This window comes from Echiichthys vipera (genome assembly GCF_963691815.1).
Source record: "Echiichthys vipera genome assembly, chromosome: 11".
Classification (NCBI taxonomy): domain Eukaryota; kingdom Metazoa; phylum Chordata; class Actinopteri; order Perciformes; family Trachinidae; genus Echiichthys; species Echiichthys vipera.
The window spans coordinates 27,370,145-27,396,257 of record NC_139836.1 but is presented as its reverse complement, the minus strand read 5'-3'; the positions used below and the strand labels follow the sequence as shown (position 1 = coordinate 27,396,257).

The 26,113-nt window shown below is 41.6% G+C and overlaps 1 protein-coding gene across 2 annotated transcripts in view; it reads left to right on the top strand.

Moving 5' to 3' along the window:
* The first annotated feature begins 2,885 nt into the window (after nt 1-2,885).
* Nucleotides 2,886-26,113, top strand: part of piezo1 (piezo type mechanosensitive ion channel component 1 (Er blood group)) — a 125,831-nt gene continuing 102,603 nt past the window's right edge. For both annotated transcript variants that reach the window (XM_083923231.1, XM_083923230.1), the window contains exon 1: nt 2,886-3,430. In XM_083923231.1, coding sequence (XP_083779357.1) covers nt 3,367-3,430 — 64 coding nt within the window. In that variant the 5' untranslated portion in view covers nt 2,886-3,366. The remainder of the gene's footprint in view (nt 3,431-26,113) is intronic.

Below are 26,113 nucleotides of genomic sequence, written 5' to 3'. Positions count from 1 at the left end.
ACAGATCATGATCAATGGCATGGACACAGCTGCTGCAGGGCTTTCATTTAAGCTGTCAATAGGTGGTCTTTTTTAAAATGTATTTATCATTGGCCTTTTATCATATATTAATTTCTTTACGCCACTGTGAGTTTGAGTCCTTGGTTATATGTGTCTGCAAATCAAACGTCCCTTACAGACAAAAGAGAGCACTGAAAAAAGTTGAAAGGACTTATTTTACATCTTAGATTTGACTTCGAAACAAATGATACCCAACTAAAAGATGAATAGGCTGTATTAAAGTTTGATATCATTGATCCTATCCCAATGTAACATTCACTTGTTTGATCTAGCCAGATTAACCGAACCCCCTGCATTCATTAACACAGCACTATCCCATTCCATTTGAATAGGCCCATCTGTGTTAATCAGCTCTTAATCTCCAGTGTGGGCACACACACACACCTCTAAACATGGGTCCTTAAATCCTACGCTGTGCTACAGTTTCCCTTTTGTTTTGTTTGGGGAAAGTGACAGGATTAAGATCAGTGTCTTTATCATTTGCTTTGCTGATAATTCATGGGGAAGGCATCATGGGCATTCAAGGTAGAAAACAAGTCATTCTTCTCCCTTATGATTAAACAAGACTTAACTGAGTTTTTTTCCACAGCAGAAGAATTACTGAACATCACATGAGGATAATTCATTATAATAATTTCCTTGCCATAAATTAAGATTTTTACATCATAAATTGACGTTGAAAAGGCACAAAGTGTTGCATAACTCCCCAGTATGTAGGAAATGAAGTGCAGCAATGGTATAGACAATCAAATTATGGACAATAAAAAATAACAATATTTCAGAATAAATCAAGAATAACTAAGTTGTTCTCTAATTTGATCTCCACTGTCCGTATACGTTTATATATCACAAAAGCGTTTTGTTGTTGTTTTTGCCTGTATGCAACTCATATGTCTCCATAAATCACAACTTGGTAGAGGACATAAGTACTGCACAGGTTATATTAGTAAATCATCATTTTACTGAACTGTTATATTAGTAAATCATCATTTTAACTCTTATATTAGTAAATCATCATTTTACTGAACTGTTATATAAGTAAATCATCATTTTAACTGTTATATTAGTAAATCATCATTTTAACTGTTATATTAGTAAATCATCATTTTACTGTTATATTAGTAAATCATCATTTTAACTGTTATATTAGTAAATCATCATTTTACTGAACTGTTATATTAGTAAATCATCATTTTAACTGTTATATTAGTAAATCATCATTTTAACTGTTATATTAGTAAATCATCATTTTACTGAACTGTTATATTAGTAAATCATCATTTTAACTGTTATATTAGTAAATCATCATTTTAACTGTTATATTAGTAAATCATCATTTTACTGAACTGTTATATTAGTAAATCATAATTTTAACTGTTATATTAGTAAATCATCATTTTAACTGTTATATTTGTAAATCATCATTTTAACTGTTATATTAGTAAATCATCATTTTAACTATTATATTAGTAAATCATCATTTTACTGAACTGTTATATTAGTAAATCATCATTTAACTGTTATATTAGTAAATCATCATTTTACTGAACTGTTATATTAGTAAATCATCATTTTAACTGTTATATTAGTAAATCATCATTTTAACTGTTTTATTAGTAAATCACCATTTTAACTGTTATATTAGTAAATCATCATTTTAACTGTTGAATCAGTAAATCATCATTTTAACTGTTATATTAGTAAATCATCATTTTAACTGTTATATTAGTAAATCATCATTTTAACTGTTATATTAGTAAATCATCATTGTAACTGTTATATTAGTAAATCATCATTTTAACTGTTATATTAGTAAATCATCATTTAACTGTTATATTAGTAAATCATCATTTTACTGAACTGTTATATTAGTAAATCATCATTTTACTGAACTGTTATATTAGTAAATCATCATTTTAACTGTTATATTAGTAAATCATCATTTTAACTGTTATATTAGTAAATCATCATTTCAACTGTTATATTAGTAAATCATCATTTTAACTGTTATATTAGTAAATCATCATTTTAACTGTTATATTAGTAAATCATCATTTTACTGAACTGTTATATTAGTAAATCATCATTTTAACTGTTATATTAGTAAATCATCATTTTAACTGTTATATTAGTAAATCATCATTTTAACTGTTATATTAGTAAATCATCATTTTACTGAACTGTTATATAAGTAAATCATCATTTTAACAAATGTGTGTGTGTGTGTGTGTGTGTGTGTGTGTGTGTGTATGTATGTGTGTGTGTGTGGGGGGGGGGTGTCATGTTTTTCTGAAATTGGGAAATTCTGCACCCATGATATACAGTATAACAGTGTATGTGTGTGTGCGTGTGTGTGTGTGTGTGTGTGTGTGTGTGTGTGTGTGTGTGTGTGTGTGTGTGTGTGTAAGAGCCTCCATATCCAGCATAACGCCTTCACCACAGGCCACAGAGTAAAACTTTTTTCCACACACACCCACTGCTGTAGTGCTGCCTTCACCGGTTCCATGTTTTTACTCGGTTTCCCCGCTGGGGGGCGCCACTGACACACACACACACACACACACACACACACACACACACACACACACACATTTATACTGGCGTCAGATTTGGCAGATCGCCTATTTCCAGTGCCACATTTGATTGACGTCCCAAAACTATCTAAATTCATCCTCCCCAGGCTGAGCCGCTCATGGCTGAGCCGACCCTGCCTCCTCATGTGACCGCTGCTCTCCTTCACTGAGCACACACTGAGGCCAGTGCCCGAAGTTTGAAGCCTGATCAAACCCGCTGAGCAGCAGCGCAGCAGAGCGGGGCTGTGCGCTGTGACGGAGCTCCGAGTCGGAGGAGCCGAATATAAGGTTGCAGCGGGGAGGTGACCAGCAGCGGCAGCAGCAGCTCAGTGGAGAATAGCTCCTCTATGAACGCCCTTGTTGCCTGTGAATCACATTTTCCACCTACACCGCTGTTACTTCAGACTGGGCCCCTCCGAAGGAACACACGCAACCAGACCTTCCTTCCTCACCGAGAAGTTTACTGAAACGGGCCGATCCGCAGCTGCCGACGCACGGGACCGACACAGCGCACTGATCCGAAACCTTTCTTTGAGCTGGAGACTTCCACTAAAAGTTGCTTTTGTTTTCTGATGGGCGATCATGAGCGAGTATGGGAATGATGGTCTATCCACGCGTCTGCCGCCTCTAATCAGCCAGCCCCGATGGAGTGGAGGAGCGAGTGAGCGTGTGCGTGCGCGCCCGGATCTATAGGAGTTATTGATTACCGGGGGCCCCCCTGATCTGCGCGGACATGGATCTTCAGGTGGTCGTCTGGCTCTTGTACTGCTTTCTGATGCCCACCGCGCTGTTAACAGGTAACTCACTGCCGTTGTTCCCATGAGCTGTAACAAACTTGGCAACAACTTTTTCAACTCTCAAGCATTTTGTCTCTGTCTGTGTTGCCGTGGACCTCACGTGTCCTCTGCCAGTGCCTGTAGTCTGAACTCAAGCCCAGTGTGTTTGGACGTGTTCCGGCGTCTCCTCTCGCGGTGTGACGGCAGAAACTGGGGAAAGACATGGAATCGATCGGAGTGATCGGTGATTGGGGTTGGGATGAGAGCCGGATGATTTATGCTTCACATCTGTTTAACAGGACCTGCGTTGTTCTCCACCAGGTGTGTGTGTTAGCGGAAGAGCACGGGGATCACTCAGGAGCCCACTTAGATTTCTCTCCTTCACTGTCATTAGCGCTGGGTTTGGTCCGTTTTTCATGGATGGACTATGGGATCACTGCGGTGTACTGCAGTGGCGTGCACAGAGTGTTTGACGGACAGGGGCCGAATGGAAAGAAAGGGGCACATATAGCAAGTCCTCACCACTGTTTGGTCCCCAGGGCACTTTAGCACACGTTTAGGCTCCCAGAGGAAGTTTTAGCACATGTTTTGGCTCCATGAGGGTACTCTAGCACACGTTTTGTCCCCCATGAGGGCACTTTAGCACACGTTTTGGTCCTCATGAGAGCACTTTAGCATGTGTTTTAGCCCCCATGAGGGCACTTTAGCACACATTTTGGTCCTCATGAGAGCACTTTAGCATGTGTTTTAGCCCCCATGAGGGCACTTTAGCACACATTTTGGCCCCCATGAGGGCACTTTAGCACACATTTTGGCCCCCATGAGGGCACTTAAGCACACATTTGGGCCCCCATGAGGACACTTTAGCATGTGTTTTGGCCCCCGTGAGGACACTTTAGCACACGTTTTGGCCCTTATGAGGACACCTTAGCACAAGTTTTGGCCCCCATGAGGACACTTTAGCACACATTTTGGCTCCCATGAGGGCACTCTAGCACCCGTTTGGGCTCCCACAGGACATCTTAGCACGCGTTTGGGCTCCCAGAGGACACTTTAGCACACATTTTGGCTCTTAGAGGGCACTTTAGCACACGTTTTGGCTTTCAGAGGACACTTTAGCACACATTTTGGTTCTTAGAGGGCACTTTAGCACACATTTTGGCTCCCAGAGGACACTTTAGCACACGTTTTGGCTCCCATAAGGACACTTTAGCATGCGTTTTGGCTCCCAGAGGACACTTTAGCACACGTTTTGGTCTCCATGAGGGCACTTGAGCATGCGTTTTGGCTCCCAGAGGGCACTTGAGCATGCGTTTTGGCTCTCATAAGGACACTTTAGCACACGTTTTGGCTCCCATAAGGACACTTTAGCACACGTTTTGGCTCCCATAAGGAAACTTTAGCACACGTTTTGGCTCCCATGAGGGTACTTTAGCACACGTTTTGGCTCCCAGAGGACACTTTAGCACACATTTTGGCTCCCAGAGGACACTTTAGCACACGTTTTGGTCTCCATGAGGGCACTTGAGCATGCGTTTTGGCTCCCAGAGGGCACTTAAGCATGCGTTTTGGCTCTCATGCGGGCACTTGAGCATGCGTTTTGGCTCCCAGAGGGCACTTTAGCACACGTTTTTCTGGATGGCCCCCCAAAAAACCCTGTAAGATTTAATTCTAAATGGTTCCATTTATTTTGTACTCGTTTTTAATAAAATTAGAAAATACTCAGTACTTTTCATTTGTCAGTATATTTATTTTCATATTTATATATATATTTCAAAAATAGGCTTTTGATGTAGTTATGACATATAGACTTTCTTTATGAAATTACCAGAAATCATGCTGTCTCCTGCTATATATCATTATCAAGATATGACATGATTTTCCCCCCCTGATAATCGTGTCCATATGGCCCAGCCCTACCACAAGATTCTGCACTTGATGACTCTATTTTCTAGTGATTTAACTGGTCTGTAGCCAGTTTAAATGATCCTCTGGAGCAGGTTAGCTTCCACAACAGTAGGCTATGTTGTTTTGATATTTAGAAAACTAACAAGGTTATGCACAAGTTTGATATGTTTGATCTAAAATAATAAAATCGGCAAATTAGGTGATTTTTTTTTTTTTGTCCTTTAAGCTTAATTTTCAGGAAAAGGGGAGTCACCATCAATAAATCCGTCTAGAGGGTAGATATGTGATGGAAATAGAGATTTTTTGAGGTACTAAAATAACAATCATAAATCTATACTATGGATGTGCACGAGCAGGGGGGGATTAAGGAAAAAAATTAAATTAGTCAATGCTGGAAAACAACACTGAATGGTAATGCTATTGACTCTTCCAGCCCATAAAGAATTCATAAACAGTTACTGATTGGTTTGGGTTACACTCAAACAAAACTTGAACGGTTGACTGGACCGGAAAACAAATAAACCCTGAAGCAAAATAAAATCATACAAATAAAAAGATATTAAACATAATAAGGGGCCCCTAGGCTACTGTTTGATTGGGCCCCCCACATTATTAATCATGCTTTAGCACAAAAAAAAACGCTAGAAGTGTCCACAACCTTGAAAAATCCTGTCAAATTAGGAATTTTCTTTAGTAGATCTGGTCCCTCTGTTCTTTCTACAGTGAGTGGCGTATCATTTGACAACAAAACTGACCTTCTGAACCCGGCCATATCTATCCAATCAGAGACTTCTTAATGTTTCTAAGCGCCCCAACAGGAGGCACGTTTGTTTTCCCAGTGAGGTAAATTTAAAAAAAATCAAATAATCTGGCCCCTGCACACCTGGGCCCCCTAGGCTGCAGCCTAGGTCAGCCTGTGCATTAATCCACCTCTGGGCACAAGTAATTCCAAGATCGATCTCATCAATTCCTTGAGGGATAATCGAGTACAGAGGAGGCAGGGATCAGCAGCTGCTGCTTTGACACAACGCTCACTTTTTTGTCCTGGTGCCTGTTGGACTCCCACCACTCCAGTGGGCTTTTCTGAGGACCAATGCATGGCTCACTGAAACAAGCTTCTAGATCCTTGACGTCCATATTTTCAAACTGGTCCTCCTGAAGAGGGTGTCCAGAGGCTAAAGACTTAACAGATTATCTTTCCTTTAATGACAATAAAACCTCTTTCACCCCTGGGAAGGGGCTAAAATAGTAATGAATAATATTGCCATCTCTCCAAGATAAAAAACCAAAAACAATGAAAGCCCAACAAGTTGAATTAGAGAGGAAAATTAAGATATTAGAGACAGAGCATCAACATTAAGAAACATCAGAAACTATTCGACTGGTTAAAGGAAATTGGACCTGTTAACTTGTAACACAGATGAATTTGCTACTTATTACAAAAAGTTGTTTAAAGACAAAGATGAGCCTCATACAATACAAATATTGAATCCCTTTTTAATTCAATTCATCTTAGAAACCCCCCCTACCTCTGGTGTGTCCCCTGGATGCGTCGATAGTTACTTTGCTGCGTCCTTTGTGGTTCAGAAGGCTGACAGGTGTCTGTGGTGGAGCACTGTCACTGCCGTCCAACATGTTCTAATCGAAGCCAAACAGACCACTGCACGCTGCGCCTGTTTCTGGGGGACTGTTGATAACTTCGACGGAATCAAACAATCAAACATGGTTTTAATGATCATTTACAGTTTATCACTAAGCTGCTAATTGTTTTATTGTTATTGCTAATTGTTTTATCCCTAGACCACGTTCACTAACAGTTAATGTCCATCCTCTCATTCTCTTCCTATGCATCAACTTTGAGGGCCTATGTCTTCTGAATGGTTGGTCATCCTGTTTAATCAATCCATGTTCTCTCTCATATAGGTTGACACAAGGGGAGGTCACAAAGGGATTGATTTCTGGGGCACTGCAACAGTAAAAGTAAACCCACTTTGTGATACTGGAAAGCCTGCGTTAAGACCAAGGATAGCCGTCTCACTCGCTAATCTCACTCTCTGATGCAGGGCTACAAATCTCATAAATCACTGTCAGATTTACACACACGCACACACACACACACAGGCACACACACACACACACGCACACACGCACACACACACACACACACACACACACACACACACACACACACACACACACAGACACGGTGCATAGTTACCATTATAAACACAGACAGTTTACCCATCAGTTTAAGCTGTTTTGGCAGCCAACTTTGGTTTCTCTCTACACCAGTTTATGAAAAATCTGTTCCAATATGACATGATTTTGCTCTAGTGATCATATTGATGGTGGTTTTTGTCATAAAGTACTCCATATTTTGTGTGATAGAGAAAGGAAGGAAAGAGAGAGAGAGAGTGTGTGTGTGCATGCGTGTGTGCGTGTGTGTTAAAGGAAGTGAAAGATGCCACTGCAGTTGCCAAGACATTGCGCCACACACACATGCACACACACAGACACACAGACACAGACCCACACACACACACGCACACACACACACAGACACACAGACACAGACCCACACACACACGCACACACACACACACACACACGCACAGGAGGAGTCAGTAATGTAAATAGACAAAAGTCCAATACAGTACTATAATAACAAACTACTGCTGTGTGACTTGTGACTACTTCTTGTTTTATTTTTGGCTGGACCACAGTAAAGCTTACGTTGCACAGCAGCAGCTGAATTTGCAGCGTAACATGACATTGACATCAACCAAGTCAGACTCCAAGTAATGCGTTTGTGTTGCGAGCAAAGGTAAGCCAGCCAATCAGCGTCCTTTGAGGAGCTACTGGCAGTTGAGGGGGGAGCGTGGGGTGGCAGTCAGAAAAGAGGTGACCGCTCTTTTAAAACAACAATGACGGCTCCTAAAGAGGTTAGCTTAGATGCTGCAATAGCATCAGTTTATCAGAACAGATCTTCATTAAGAGGATTGAAGGACTCTTGACAGAAGATATGTTTTCTAGGGGTATGACGAGACTCCCAGCCCCTGAGACGAGATTTGAACACTAATTTAAAATTTCAGTATTTTCTTTTACAGCCGATTTTAGTATTTTTCTTTTTTTCAAGCCTTTATTATATAGGACAGACAGGAAAAGAGGTGAGAGAGAGAGGGGGAGACATGCAGCCAAGGGCGGCAGGTCGGAGTTGAACCCGCGGGCGCTGCCTCGAGGACCCCTGGCCCCCCCTACATGGGGTGACTGCCCTAACCACTGTTCCAAGGTTGATATTAGCAGAGACCTGTGGTGGTGCTACAGGTGATGGTGTGGCCTATGATATTCACACCGGTAAAGTAACCCCCCCATCTCCACCCCCCACAGACTGATCAGATCAGTCAGTATATGTGTTTTAAACTATGAACTGTATCTACACTGACTGACAGATACGGACGGAGCCTTCTGTCCTTACTCTGCGTACATTTCCTCCCTATTTCTGCACGTAACCTGCATACTTACGGATGCGTACTGATACGGACCAAACGTTGCAGTACCATCAGAAATCATGGGGGAAGTGTCAGGCACTGGAAACCAAAAGTGCCATGAAAATCAGGAGCGAGTGAGTCATCAAAGCCCCAACGAGTATCCTGAAATACTGACAGCTACGTTGGTCGTCAGTTTGTCTCATCTGTCAAACCAATGTGTGGAATTCTCCTTCCACACTCTGGGACGTCTTTTGTGTCTCACAGTCCTCCACTGTCTACAACGATGCTGGCCATTTTGCCTCCTTCTCAACAGACGCAGGATCGGTATCTCCTCCGTTGTCGCAATGTTTGTTGTTGTCATAAACTTTTTGTTTTCAAACTTTATTGGAGCAACTTTGGAATCTGAACGACGCCCTCTAGAGGATGTTTTGCTCAACCTCCATTCCACCGTAAAGGACGTAAGAAAGCATGAGGGCAGTGACATTTAGAACGTTAATAACGTACGTCTCTATTTACGCACCAAATGGGAGCAGAAATGAGCCTTTGCGTGTTTGCATTACGGTGCTGACGGCATCCTCTTACAGTGCTTACATACTGTTCCGTCTTATCTGTCACTCTGTTGCTGTTGACATATTGAAAACTGCAAGGCAATTTTTCCCCTCGAAGAGAATGATCATCACGTTTTAATATCGAACCCCCCCTATTGTTTTCTCTGATCTCCTGATTTACTTTGGAGATTGTTTGATAGACAAAAGGTTCATCCAATCACGTACCAAGTATGTTTTTTAAGTGCCTGGCCTTTCCCAAGCAGTTTCCCACAGAGATTCCCTGTGTCAGACGTGTTCTCGCTCACTGGCATAAGTGAAACACATCTGACACAGAGAATCTCCTGCTGTATGCTGCATGTGTGAAAGAGAAACTCCAGACTACCTCTGGACCCGATGCTCCTGACATTATCCAGGGTTCATTTGTAAAAATGGCTTTTGCAGTGATAATTAAGTGTTACATAAAATGTCATAAGAACTGATTATAGGATTAACAAACCAAGTTAAACCCATGAAATGAGACTGCTTTGATTTGAATTGTTCTTACTAATCTGAGGATTTATTTATACTGGCAGAGTGGAAGTGGGAAGACTTATACTGACAGTGAAAGCAGAGATGTTTGGATTGGTTGATATAACCTGTGTAAAGTAGACTTTTGTCCATATGAGAATGCAAATGGGGTTTTAGACAGAACCTGAGGATTCAACGTGTTAAGAATGAGTTGAAATTGAATTGTTGTTACTTTACGTAGCAGAGCCTTTAGGCCGTAAGGTGAGCCACGAAGTCTTTCAGAAAATGATTTCCGCTCCACAGTCTGGCATCTACACAATCTTTAGTTCATAAAAAAGAACGGGTCATACTAAGCTACCAAAAAAAAGTTTGTTGCTGAAATTCCAGTTGAATATCCATGCGCCTATGTTCTTTGCAGAACTAGTTTTTTTCAGAGCGTAGTAAGATTTTGGTCATGGGTGGTGGCACGGTCAACACAGGATCGTGCTAAACCAATAAGGTTGCTACTTTTTGTCAGCAGAATGGGAAGATGACGTCCTCCGCGGCTTCATCCTTCAGTACCGATGCGCTCCTCAAAAAAAATGTATAAGCACTCCATCACCTGCTGGATATGGTTGGAAAAAAGATGGGAACTTACGAACTTACCTATGTGCCACCACCCGCGACCAAAATGTTATTACGCTCTGAAAAAAACTAGTTCTGCATAAAACATAGACGCATGGATAATCGACTGGAATTACAGCGTCAAACTTGATTTGGGTGGCTTAGCATGACTTTTTTATGAACTAAAGATTGTGTAGATGTCAGACTACGGAGTGCGATGAAACAATAACAGGGTTCACCTCCCCTCAGGGTCATTGTTGGGGCAGCTAAATAGAGAGTGGTTTTGCAGCCTAGACCTAATCACGTACTTTTGCGTGAATCCACAACATTTACGTGGAGTTCTCTATGTTTGAATTGACACCGGGCCCAGTGCATTTATAAGAAAAGCCAAGGGGTCCTGACAAAATGGATGACAGCTTGGTTTCTTAGTCCCTCACTGCTGTTACAAGATTAGACAAAACCGTCACTGATAGTTAGGAAGTGATTCATAGTTTCAGCCTCAGTTGAGCTTACACAAAGAAGAATGATCATAATCAGTTCCAAACAGTGAGGTGTACAGACCTGAAAATGAAGGAGCCCAAAAGAGCACTTGCATTAGCTTAGCCGGCTGTGTGTATCAGACGTGAGAAACCTGAGGTCTGCATATTGAATATCAGATTACAGACAAAGCTACCCTATTTGGGACAGTGTTGTGTGTATTGTGTATGGGTGTTGCTAGTCAGTGAGTCAGAGCAATTCCACATCAGAGCCATTTAACAAGAGTTCAAGGCTCACTGTGAAATACTCAGAGTGTGTGTGAGCTGTGGGGTGGGAGTGAGTCAGAGAGGAGTGCAGATGGTTTCCAAGTTCGTTCTCCGTTTAGACAGAGCAGAGAATGGCAGAGTTTGGGCTTGAATCTCGACGCCATTGGGAGAATGAACTGCAGCTCTACTGACTATTCTTCCCAGACAATGTTAAACTCCACCTTTTCTTTTTTTTTGACTTTGCAGAGCTAAGTCAGATTTTCCGAAGTGCTGCCTTTTTTTTTTTTTTCCTCGTCAGTTTTAATGGTGAAGACATGCTGTTGCATGTTCGAGCCAACGTGCTGAGAGCGTGGGACATTTGGAGAGTTCAGAGCCAGGACAGTATCTGCTCCAAGCTTCTGACTGGCCTGTCTCTAATGGAGCATTAACTCATGGAATATGTGACTGCATCAGGGACTTTATGGAAAATATGCATGTCATGTAAACATGTGTAAACCAGGAGAGAAGTTGTTTAACTATAACGTTCAGGGGATAGGTGAACAATATTCATGTAGTATATTGTAGTCTTGCAGTGGCAGAATATACTCCAGCATTAAAGGATGGTCTTGATACACGGACTCATCATTCTGGGCTAGTGGAGAAAACCCACTGGCATGTTTTTATTTCTTTAAACCAATGACAATCATGGTGGGCGGCTCCAAGCACAATAGTGGTAAACGTGAAAGGGAGCACTGTACAGCCTCAGTATGTTGTAACACCAAATCTAGACATCTGTAGTGAACATAAACATCCCTTGGTAAAGAATGTCATCTATTATCCTGGGCTCCACTTCCAGAGACACGGGTTGCTTGTGCCAGTCTGACAATGCCAAGAATCTGAAATTATTGGCTAGGTATCCTATTTCAGCTATCAGAGAAAATGTCTCTGACGTGTGACATGCACAGAAAACAACTAGAAAAGGTGGACCAACGTCAAACGCTTGGCAATATTATTAGCTTAGTGCTATGCTTTTGAAGCAAGTTTGAGCATGTTTCATCATAAGACTATTCTAATTTGACAGTGGTATGGACTGACAGTGCTTGCAAAGTCTTCAGGAATGAAACTGAAAAGGTGGAGCTAACTAAGAATAATGAACTGTGTGTCGTCCCTCTACCAGCTGTCTCAGCTACTGAGATCATGTCCCCCATCACAACAGAGCTTCGTCTGTAAAATTTACCAGCCTTAAGGGAGAAACAATCTTATACAGTTGGCATGGGGCTCACTTACTTGCTTGTTCTTGAGCATCCCACCATATTTAATGATCCTCATTGGATTTGTTCAGTTGCCACAGAGCTGTAGATGTTCATTAGGGCTGCATGATAAAAGTGGTGGGTTATTCTGTTTCTTCAGGGGCCTATTTAGCCAATTCCATTTTTTGTGTGCATGAATTTAAGCTTTTTTTCCCCTTGTGTTTACCTATAATATTTCTGTAACATGAAAGCAGCGGGATATTATAAGATGGCTTAAAGAGTCATTCCAGCACAAAATTATTCCATGGACATTTTTAACATACATCAAATAAGACCGTTTTTTCATATATAAACTATTAATGGCGATATCCGGGAGAGTCTTTAACAGCCGGACGTGGCTAACAGTGATTAGATCGGGGCAGTATGGTGAAGGCATTAAAACGTCTTTTTTAACCACTAATACTGTTCAAAATAACAGCAAAAAGCAGTAGCATGAGAAGAGTCCCTACACAGAAAACAAAGCAGCAACAACGTAGTTAGTGAACCCAGAGTTTATTAAAAGTGTTTTAAAGACTTACCTACTGGCCCCTGTACCAGCTTCTCTCATAGTAAAGTCCATTCAATTACCAAAGTTAATCCAAAAGGCAGGAGCCTATTGGTGCTTTGTTGTTAGCGACTCTCCAGGATTTCGCCGTTAATAGTTGTTACATAAAAAAACTGTCTCGATGGCTTATTTGATGTATGTAAGTGTCGAAAAAAGACCATGGGATGATTTTGCGCCGGACACTTTAAAATGGTGACCTGAGAACGACTAGGCTTACATGCTAGTATTGACCAAACAGCCACTGTGCCACGTACTAGCAACAGAAAGTCAGGCTAATATGACAAACTTCATCCGATTTACAAACATTTTCAGTGTTTGTTGGACACTTGATGCAGCGCTATGAAGCATGCACGGTGGAACAGGAGTTGTGCTGTGGAGGGTTACAGCGGATGGAGCTAGACATAAAGTGATGGTGTCGGCTCAAGTGATCTTTGGATGCCCTTGGGCCATTTTTTCTTTATTTCTTTGTTTCTTTGTTTCTTTCTTTTTTCTTTTTTTGATTAACAACACAAATAATGTTACCTACAGTGACAAAATCAGTGCAAGTGTGATTGCTTTCCAGAACATTAATCATCTCATGTTCTATGATAGTGCGCCAGCTATCGAGCCTCTCGGCAATTGCAGACACGATTTTACTGTGCATGTGTCGTACCCAAAAACTCAGATTTTTTTTTGTATGTTGCAAAAGTTGCAATAGATGGCCTGCAGCCCCACGCCTTCCACGCAGTCTCCGACGGTCACAGAAACGCACAGCTGCGCCTGCCAGAGTCTGGCAAGCTCCCCCGACGCGTGCCGGGTGCGAGGGCCCCTTCATCGCTGCTTGCAGCTTTAATTGTTTCTATAACTGATTTCTATCCACATTAACTAATTAACTGCGGAAATCCCACCATCTGCCCTTGGTTTACAGATTTGTGGTGTGTGTTTGCATTTTCCAGACAACCATAAGATTTTCTCTATTTGTTAGGTCATTGATGTAATGAGTGTATTTATGAATCCTCTTCTGAAGCCATTTTGTAATACTGCTGAACAAATACAAATAATTCACACCTGTACAATATTAATTTTTAGCACCAAACACTTTATTTCTGGCATTCAGGTGGATTTCTATGCACCATCTCATGGTGAGAATGGTTAGATTTTTGTAAAGGAAGTTGCAGGTGGCAATTTAAATGAAAATCTAAAAATATGAGTCAAAGCAACCTCTTTTATTATGGGGGCAAATGCACATGCTCTAGATATTGAGGAGGACCTGTCCCTTGCGTCCCCGGGTTCTGCACCCATGTCGCTCCTGCAGCTGCTGTCAGATTACATTGCCAGTGATCTGAGGCTTCTGTAATCATCATGTACATGTGTGGTGTGTTTGTTTTTACTGTCATGGAAGCCGTGGACGTGGACACAGGGACCGTGGTGGGAACTGTGCAGTTGGCGCAGTGTTAACATGTACACACAGGGGACCAATGATTTAAACATCAACTACATAAATCACTTTCAGTTTCACCATCGCAACACACTCTGTAATTCAACAGTGTGTGTGTGTGTGTGTGTGTGTGCTTGCGAGTGCGTTTGTGTGTATTTTTGCCTGTATGTATGTGAGAGCTGTCTGTTTGGCCATTTTGTTTCCACAAAAACAGGAAAGCTGGTCACCATGGACTCAACTGCAAACACACACACACACACACACACACACACACACACACACACACACACACACTCACTGCTCTCAGTTTTGATGATTTGTACAGCAGACATTCTCTCTCTATGTGAGGTGTGGGATAGAAGACATAACCGGCTGCATTATAAATAGATGTAAAGTTGCAGTAGTTGGGATCGATAGAATCTCTAGTAAATTGGTTTGCAGGAGATTTCAACATGCCTGTGCACTTCTGGATACCTTCATCATAAAAGTAATGGACAAGACAAATGTGAAATCCACATTTTCCATCCAGTCCACAGTGTCTTTAAGCCTAATCTTCTCTGCAGGATTCAGGGAGTCAAATTTAAGAGTTTTTGAAAGTTGTTTTTAAGGGCTACTAACTTGGTGCTGAGTTCAGCAGGAGGTGAGGGGAGGAAGCCATAGACTATAAAAAATGGACGTAGCATACCAGTCAAGTCCATTCTCTCAACTTGATCCAATTGCACTCACCTACAGGAGTCTCCATCTTCTCAGACTGACTCCACCTCATTTCCTCTTACCAAAAAAGGGCATGTATGTGATGTTGGGGGGAGGGGCATATGTCCATCTGGCTGACGTTTACCTCTGAGGAGAAGTGAGGGCCAGAGGCTAGCTGTCACTCAAGAGGCCACACCCCTAATTGTTCATAAACTTTAACCTCCAATAAAATAAAGATGATCAGAGGCCAAACAGTGTGACTGGGATGAGAGGCAGTAACGACAAAGTGGAGGAGAGGACCACAGCCCTGTGGGGGCGTTGGTATTCAGGGTGAAAGTTAAGGAGGTGTGGTTGTCTAACCTAATAGATTGGGGTCTATTGGATAGTCCGATATCAAGTTGCAGAGGGAGGTGTTGATGCCCAGGTCACTGAGTTTAGTCAACCGTTTGGGGTTTGATGTTGAATGCCGAACTAAGTTGATGAGCAGCATTCTCACATAGGTGTTGTTGTCCAGGTGAGAGAGGGTGTAGTGAAGTGCACTGGAGATGGCTTACACCACTAGTTGTAGGGAAATCGGAGAGAGTGTAGTCTGTGTGGCAGGTTTTTGAGATGAGACAAAACCAGCCTCTGGAAGCAAGTCTTGATGGTAGGGGTGAGTGCAACAGGGCAGAACACATCCAGGCTCTCTGCAAGAGAGTGTTGAGACACCGGCACGATGGAGGTGGATTTAGAGCATGTGGGGACAGCTGCTTGGGCTAGTGACAGAATCGAAGCTGTCAATCAGGACCTCAGTCAGCTGTCCAGCACGGGTCCTCAGCACGTGTCCAGTGATGCGGTTCAGCAGCCTTATGTGCCCTAATCCTGCTCAGTGCAGCACACATGTGGGGGAGAGTTTGAGGTGCTGGTGGTCTGCAGGCAGACCCACTTTGATGACTGCCTCCATCAGAAAAGGAGGTTGATTGGGTGGGTGGTGTGCTATATAAATAAACTTGCCTTGGCTTAAACAAACACAGACAAAATATGAAGTGAGGTAAACAAGGAAAGCTGTTCAAGCTAACTGTCAGGCTAGACTGAGTTGATGCTTAAGTCAGAGCTCCTGTAACACTGACCTGACAGGAAAGAGATGATTTCTGATTTTCTCCTTTGCTTACATATTATTTGACTTTATTAACCAATTGTGACCAGGGCAACTGTAAGCCCCCGACAGCAAATATGACAACTCAACTCTCGGAATTTTGATGGTTACAAGTGCAGGAGTGGGGTTTTAGGAAAGGCCACAGGAGGGAGGGAGTAAGGGGAAGGAGGGTCCCTACCACCAGGGAAGGAGAAGAGTAAGTCACACACACTGTAACTTAGAGGACAGGCTTGAATACACAGCAGATATCTAATGCAGTTATAATGAGTATTCACACTCACAACCATAAGAGGCACAGCAAATAACGCCTGCATTGACCAAGAGAGGGCTAATCCTCCACCCCGTGTCCCCCCACCTTTAAGCCAAAGACAGCCCACCTGCACTGGCACTAAAAAGAACCCCACAAAAAAACTGTAAATACTCCCAAAATAAGAGCACTGAAACAAAATACACTAAAAAGGAAAACAGGTTAAAATTAAGAATAAATTAGGGTCAGAAAAGTAAGGAAACTAAGCAAAACCAGACAACCAGAAATATACAAAATAAATTAACAAAGGGGCAAAAACAGCAGTAACCAGAGCTGCTCTGTGGCCAGTGCCTCAACAAGGTCATGGTGTTTTCCTTCCTAGTATGAAAAATACAAAACATTTAAACCAGTATTAGGGGATGTTACATATGCAACAATTCAGTAGCTAGCAACAAGCAAATCCCTGAGGGGTGGGTGTTTCCCCAAACCATATACAAGGACATTTAAATAGACTTAAAAAGAAACGGCATACCTGGAGTCATGAGCAAACACTGTATGTGTGTGCTCATGTAGCACACCACACTCGTCTCACCAGTGCGGCAGAGTCTAAGGGAGGAAGCTGCCACTGCTTCCAACAGCTCTCGTGCTCCCACAAACACACCTGTACAGACACCAGGAAGGAACTCAATGAATGAGTCGACAATGTCTATCACACACAGGACATAATTACATACCTTAGTATCCCTAAAGGAAATGTGGCGTCTTGACAGAGCAAGACAAGTGTTAAGGTTAGGTAAGGTTAACAGTAAATAAGTCTTTTAATGATAAATGTGCAAAGGAAGTGCAAAGGGGGTGGGTGGGTTGCGTAGTCACAGGATCCATGAATTAACCAATGAGAGTGAGGGGCCGTCCATAAGAACGCAGGTACTTTTGGAAGCGTGTGTTTCTCTGCACGGTTTGGCCTTTCATCCACACGTTACCGCAGCTGTGGGCTCCTGAAACCAGAGTTTTTTGTAACCAGAGTCCAGGGTGAACTTTTTTGGAAAAGTCCAGTTTCAGCAGTCATGTGTGGACAGGAAAACCGAGGAAAACCACATCTTTTTGTCAACATTGTTTGAAGTCACACTGTGCGACAGTAAACAGTCAGTTGTATCCACGGAGACTCTAGGCGTGACCAGCTGACGGAGGCGGATTTTGCGTTTTCATGTGGATGGAGATATTTTTTGTCACACCAGTGGTGTGGACAGGTATGTTCTTTCACTGGAGGCCATAAAAATTTGGTTTAAAAAATACCCGTCTTCGTGTGAACTAGTGTGTTTGTGTCTTGGTAATGGCAGGGGCACGAGGCAAGCATGGCAATCTGAGGTGGGGAAGAACCGGAGGCATTAGCTACACAAGGTAAAACATGATTAGGGGATGATTAATGGAAGGCACGCCCACATGCACACACACAGAACAGACAGGGGGAGACACAGGAGAAATAATCCAGACATGACGACACACACACATACTAAAGGGAGAAGGGAGGGCTGCCATGATGTTGATCATGAGAGCTCAAAACTACCTTTAAAAAGGGACCATAGAGAAAGAACAGACTAAAGTAAGTGCATGTGATACGGGTCACTCATATCTGCTTGTTGCTGTGAAATCACGTGCTTTAATTTCCAGATGAGTAACTGCACAAAAGTACTGTATGTACTGAGGTCCAAAGAGCCCGTCCCAGTAGGGCGCGCTTTGGAGCCTCACGTTCTTTTCCCCACACGCGCGCTTCACCTCCGCTGCTACAACTCCATCCTAGGGGAAACACCGCATTGTGTATCCATGTGATTCATGTTCGACCCCTCAGGCTGCTTCAGAGCAGCATGCACACGCAGTGACCTCGACTACTTGAACCTTTCTCAAATGAGTCTAATTGCGTGAGCTTGAATTGACCTTTATAGAACTGATTTAGCCACGAGTGATTGATTAGGGCGAATTCTAGACAGGTTTGGGACTTTACGCACCGCTTTTTTCAGTGTCCTATATAGAAGAGGCCCCTAATATCTGTATTCAGATAAACGCTGAAGTGCTGAAGTCAAAAAACCTCAGTTATAAAATGAAAAGGCTTGTGAACTGATTTCAAGTCAAAAGAGTGATAACTTATGAAGTGATATGATGAAGTGACTAGTATATGCTGTTACAATTCAGTTCAACCAAAACCAAAAGTTATTACTAGGGATCGACCGATATGGAATCATATTGGAGTCAATATTGTCTACTGTACTACGTACTACGTATAAAACAGATCTCTCATCATTAAAGCTCTTCTTGAGGCGGGGTTGTGCTATGATATCACTGCAATGGCAAGGGAACTCCCCCTGCTGCAAGTAGGGAGAGAGGGAGAGAAACACACACACACACTAACTTGCTCTAACTTGTGGTTGGTGCTTAAATCTGAGCTAGGGCTGTAACGATGCATCTAGAGACAGTTAAAAATCCATTCAAATGGGATGAGATGAAAAATGAATAGCATCGCGATATCTACTTTGACTTTGTTTGTTGACATCGGTGCAAAGATGGCGGCGAGCGCAGCAGGTCGCTCTGGTCTCTTATCAGAGGTTCTAACTCAGTTTTGTATCTTGATCCACTGATTTCCTGTACTACGCGCTGTTAGTGACAAAGGCTGGCAGCAAGTTATTACGTAAATAATTTTTAAGAATAGCTCAGTACACTACGGAGGCTTGTGTGTGTGTGTGTGTGTGTGTGTGTGTGTGTGTGTGTGTGTGTGTGTGTGTGTGTGTGTGTGTGTGTGTGTGTGTGTGTGTGTGTGTGTGTGTGTGTGTGTGTGTGTGTGTGTGTGTGTGTGTGTGTGTGTGTGTGTGTGTGTGAGTGTGTGAGTGTGTGAGTGTGTGTGTGTGTGAGTGAGTGAGTGAGTGAGTGAGTGAGTGAGTGAGTGAGTGAGTGAGTGAGTGAGTGAGTGAGTGAGTGAGTGAGTGAGTGAGTGAGTGAGTGAGTGAGTGAGTGAGTGTGTGTGTGTGTGTGTGTGTGTAGCTGCTGGTGGTCGGAGCAGAGAAGAAATCAGCAGTTGAGTTGTTAACTTTTATTAAATGTTTCATATTTCCTGACGCTGGTGTGGTTCTGTAAACAGCGCCTCTGCTAACAGAATATCATTCATGTGTACTGGAGAAAACAGGCCAAGCCTTAGTTTATTTATTTCTTAATTCAATTATTGCTTTTGTTATTTCAAAAAAATACACATGTTCAGTTTAACTTTTACAAAGAAAAGGAAATGTGCACTGTTTTGCAGTTCATACCTCAGAAATAATCTTTCTTTCTTTCGAAAAAAGAAAAATATAATAGTTTTCAGTACACTTTGTAAGTCCCTATAGGTTCCATGTTGTCACAGAATGGAAGAGCAGTAGTTATTTGTGACTTGATTATTTCCATGATGGCTGGGGAAAAGGGACATTCTATAGCTACTGAAGAGCTCTTTGTCCTCTATAGAAACCCTGGCCCTGTTTGACACTGTTTGGCCCTGTTTGGCACTGTTTGGCCCTGCAGTGGAAAGCAGCAGATGACTTTGGGTATTTCAGCTGCAGCCTTTTAAACGGAACCATCCTGCTAACATTCCTGTGTCAGTTTTCTGTCATAACAAGTGTTCTTCTCTCCTCATGATTCTCCCTAAAACTCCATAGACACAAACACATGTACTGACAACGATTTCAACATCACTTTGTGTGACAGCTGTCTGTGACGACACCGGCTTCATTTACAGTATCCCAGGGAGGTGGAGAGAGCCAACCCAGCAAGAGACAAACAAGAGAGGGAACCACACTGTCACATTCATATCATACCATCATACCTTCATATCATCATAAGTTCATATCTTCATAGCGTCATACATTCATATCTTCATATCATCATACATTCATATCATCATATCTTCATATCATCATACATTCATATCTTCATATCATCATACATTCATATCTTCATATCATCATACATTCATATCTTCATATCATCATACATTCATATCATCATACCTTCATATCATCATAAGTTCATATCTTCATAGCATCATACTTTCATATCTCCATATCATCATACATTCATATCTCCATATCATCATACATTCATATCTTCATACATTCATATCTTCATAGCATCATACATTCATATCTTCATATCATCATACATTCATATCTTCATATCATCATACATTCATATCATCATATCTTCATATCATCATACATTCATATCTCCATATCATCATACATTCATATCATCATATCATCATACATTCATATCTCCATATCATCATACATTCATATCTTCATATCTTCATAGCATCATACATTCATATCTTCATATCATCATACATTCATATCTCCATATCATCATACATTCATATCTTCATAGCATCATACATTCATATCTTCATATCATCATACATTCATATCTCCATATCATCATACATTCATATCTCCATATCATCATACATTCATATCTTTATAGCATCATACATTCATATCTTTATAGCATCATACATTCATATCTCCATATCATCATACATTCATATCTTTATAGCATCATACATTCATATCTTCATATCATCATACATTCATATCTCCATATCATCATACATTCATATCTTTATAGCATCATACATTCATATCTCCATATCATCATACATTCATATCTCCATATCATCATACATTCATATCTTCATATCATCATACATTCATATCTCCATATCATCATACATTCATATCATCATATCTTCATATTGTCATATTGCAGTCTGTGCAACATGAATTCACTCTTTCATATAAATGTTATGTTATGATGTTTTTTGTTTCTTTCTTTGAGCTGGACAGGTTTCTGGGGTTTGTTTGAGAACCCCTGAATCTCCTCCCTAAGGGTTCTCCTCACGTCTGGGAGCACTCAGAGGTGCTTACCGCGTTGTGTCGGGTGTCTCCTTCCACTTTTCTCTGGGATCTTTCCCAGAAAAGTACGCAGTTCTGTTGCTCTTTGTATTTTCATTGTTTTTTGTTGTAAAAGTGAATGTAGGTTGCTTAAAATGACTTGTCACTTGTTAACTTGTAAAACATTAGTGTTATTTCATGCATAAACTCGCTAATTAGAGGCGAAGTTGTCGCGGCCTGTGTGTGCTTCAAGGCTGCCACGTAGCCTGTCGCACTGTACTGTTGAGGGGGGTAAAGGTAAGGTGACATGTAGTGATTTTTCTCCCATGGATTCACAGAGCACAGAGAGCATGTATGATAAAACCTATGAAGATCTGTGAATGTTTCTTCTCCATAATGCAGCCATGCCCTGGTATAACCAGTGGTGAGACCGTGCAGGAGTGTGTCTTTGCCTGCTAAATAACACAACACATAATTTATACCCACTGCACCTACATATCCACTGGTTGTCCCATGAGCTGCCAGACCTGTCAGTAGGCCTACCTTGCAGACAATAAGCTGACTATTCTTAGTTTCATATTAAATCAGAGACATGTAATACATTTTTATTATAAGTCTTGTTTTGCCAAAGTGTCTCTGTCATAAATTCACTAATTTCCTCTCAGCAAATCACTTTGAGCATAGAAGGGATGGACATGATGTCATCCATAGCAGCGAGGTCGACCCTGCCCTCTAGTCTTAGCTCAGGAGTCCCTCCCACTCCTTAGGAAGGCTTGGTCTCAGAGGCTTTGGGAATATGTTTGAGGAAATTACTCTGAACTAAGAACTTTAGTGCTAAGAACGAATGTTTTGAGAATACGACCCCTGATGTGACTTGTATTCAACCATGCAGTTTGATAAGGCCTGAGACCTTTAAAAAAATTACAAACTGCCTTAAAGTGTAATTCCGGCATAAAATCATCATCTTTTTTGGCAAAAACACTCATCAAATAAGGCATCAAGACATTCTTTTTGTGTACGAACTATTAACGGATAAATCCTGGTGAGTCGCTAACAGCCGAATCTGGCTAAAACACTGGTTAGCTTGGGGCAGCATGGAATACTGCTCAAAAAAAACACCAGACCTCTGCGGTAGCATGAGAAGAGTCCCTACACCAGGGGTGTCAACTCAGGCCCGTGGGCCAAATCTGGTTCACTGTTTAATTATATTTGGCCCTCAAGATCATATCAAGGTTCTATGAGAGCTGGCCCGTGAGTATAAAGCACATACTTTTCTGTTAGCAAACATGAGCATCCATGCTACCAGTCTCTGCAGACGAACTGAAACCACCCCTCCCCAAAAACGACCCAAAGAAAGATGGAGAACAGGAGTTTTCAGCAGCGGTGGGAGGCAGATGATCTGTGTGTGAAGGTAAAGAGCTGTTTGTCTTGTCTGCAGAGCCACCGTGGCTGTAACCAAAGAATCAAACAGAAGAAACACCACGACAAGAACAAGGACCTGCACTGGAAAGGTTCAACATTACACATCTTTTTTTTTAGTAAATATTGAGTTTGGCCCTCAACTTTGTCCCAGTTTTTAAACTCGGCCCACTGTGAATTGGAGTTTGACACCCCTGTCCTACACAGAAAACAAAGCAGCAACAATGTAGTTAGTGAACCCAGAGTTTATTAAAAGAGTGTTTTAAAGACTTACCTACTGGCCCCTGTACCAGCTCCTCACATAGTAAAGTCCATTTAAGTGGATTAGCAAAGTCAATCCCAAAGGAAGGAGCCCATTGGTGCTTTGTTTTATGTATAGGGACTCTTCGCACGCTAATCAGCGTCAGCGACTACCGGATTTCCCTGTTAATAGTTGTTACACAAAAAAACTGTCTGGATGGATTTGAAGAGTGTATTTGCTGAAACAGACCCTGTGATGGTTTTAATCTGGAATTTTACTTTAACCATTGCACATAGCACACACTTTATTTTTTTTATATAAAATCTGGAAATCAAGAGTTATGGTGCATTACAATTTGTGAAAAAAAAATGCTCAAGGCTGTTCAGTGCCGACAGAATGACAGCGCAGGAGATTCCACTTCCTGATTTGCCCACTGTAACTATTATTAAGGAGCATTTGGAGCTCAACAGAAGTAATGCACTGAGATGATGTGAAACAGAGGCAGAGATAAGAGCTCTGGAATGAAGTGTTGCAACAATTCTTACCACAGCCTGCCAATAAAGAGAGACGTGAAAAAACTTCATATGAATCATAACAGCTGTTGCATCAGATGCTGAACAAAAATAAACACTCAGCGCCTGAATATTAGACGTGCAAGGCAAAGATAACAGGACAGAGAGGACAGAGTGCTGCAAAGAGATAGGTGCTGGGGTTACTGAACAGTGTTATCACGTCCATCCACAGACATCATTTTGGGTGTGTTTGATGATTAACTGGGCAGCAGGGTGGAGCGCCTCTACACCCAACTCGCTCTATGTGGGAACCGATACTCTATTTGCACACAATAAAGTGCTGAGAACTATCGTTTTATTAAGGAAGTAGGTTCAGTTTCAGGGCTGAGCTAAGCAGTTTTGATGGCTGGGTATAAATTATATAAAACCTGATCCCATAAATGTTTTAAACATTTTTGAATGAACATGATCAGTGGATGGTATGGCAGTTTGTGACCAGGGTGTGATGTAAACAGAGCTGCTTTGGATTTGAAACAATTTTCCCTTTTTTATTTTATTTTATTTTCATTTTACCTTTATTTTACCAGGAAAGCCCCATTGAGATCAAAAACCTCTTTCTTGAGGGAGTCCTGGCCAAGGGGCATCAAAAGTTACACAGCTACAATATACAGACAACAATTTAAATGATAAAAAAGCCTGGGAAAAAAGCCTCAGTCAGGATCCAAAAGCATTTAAAGAAATCAGTTCAGTTCATTTCCAGTCTTTTTGCAGCATGTTCCAGGTAGAAGGAAGCCCTTTTTTCAGTGCTTTGCTGGCAAATGGAACAGACAGCAACAACTTATCATTTGAACGCAAACCATAAGAACCAACACTTCTCTGTGTGATTAAATTACAGATGTAGGAAGGCAGTAGCCCGAGCATGGCCTTGTAAATAAAAGTGCACCAGTGTCCCGGCCTCCTGGTGGACAAAGAAGGCCGTCCCACTGGAGTAAACACCTCACAATGATGGGTCAGGGCTCTACAATCGGGCAATTTCCCAAAGGCCTTCAAAACTGCAGTCATTAAACCTCTTCTAAAAAAGCGGAGCCTAGATGCCTCTATTATCAACAACTACAGACCAATTTCAAATCTACCATTCATAAGTAAAATAATTGAGAAAGTTGTACTCCAACAACTAACTCACTTCTTGGCTTCTATTGGCTGCCACAACAACCTCCAGTCAGGATTTAGACCTTTTCATAGCACAGAGACGGCCCTTATTAAAGTTATAAATGACATCCGTCTTAACACAGACTCTGGCAAAACTTCAGTATTAATGCTATTGGACCTCAGTGCTGCATTTGACACTGTCGACCACTCAATACTTTTGGACAGGTTGGAAAACTGGGTGGGGCTCTCAGGCACAGTCCTAAACTGGTTCAAGTCATATCTACAAGATAGGAACTATTTTGTTTCCATTGGCGACTTTGTATCAGAACAAACCAACGTAACGTGTGGAGTCCCCCAAGGTTCAATCTTGGGGCCGACTTTATTTAACATCTATTTGCTCCCACTAGGACAAATCATGCAAAATAATAACATTGACCACCATTGCTATGCCGATGACACCCAAATCTATGTAGCGCTATCACCAAATGACTATCGCCCCATAGATCTACTGTGCCAGTGCATTGAGCAGGTCAAACACTGGATGTGCCAAAATTTCCTTCAACTAAATGAGTATAAAACTGAGATAATTGTTTTTGGTGCTAAGAAAGAAAGGTCTAAAGTCATCCAACACCTTCAATCACTGTCCCTGAAAACCTCAAATAAAGCCAGAAATCTTGGGGTTATTATGGATTCTGATTTACATTTCGACAGTCACATCAAATCAGTAACAAAATCGGCCTACTATCACCTTAAAAATGTAACAAGACTTAGAGGGCTCATGTCAGCTCAAGACTTAGAAAAACTTGTCCATGCCTTTATAACCAGTAGGCTAGACTACTGTAACGGTCTCCTTGCAGGTCTTCCCAAAAAAACTGTCAGGCAGCTACAGCTTGTTCAGAACGCTGCTGCTAGAGTTCTAACAAAGACCAAAAAATGTGAGCACATTACACCAATTCTTAAATCATTACACTGGCTTCCTGTACGTCAGAGAATTGATTTCAAAATCCTCCTGCTCACATATAAATCACTTCATGGTCTAGGGCCGAAGTATATCACTGATATGCTCCAACTACATAAGCCTTCTAGATCACTAAGATCCTCTGAGACCAATCTGTTAGTGGTTCGCAGAGTAAACTCAAATCAAGGGAAAGCATCTTTCAGTCATTATGCAACAAACAGCTGGAATAAACTTCCTGAAGATTTGAGACTTTCACCCACTCTGACCACTTTTAAAACTAGACTGAAAACTTATATGTTCACCTTAGCTTTCTGCTAAATCTTCGCACTTTTAACGTCCGCACTGTTTTTATTATTGTCTATGTTTTTATTCTCTTTGTCTTCCTGTAATGCATTT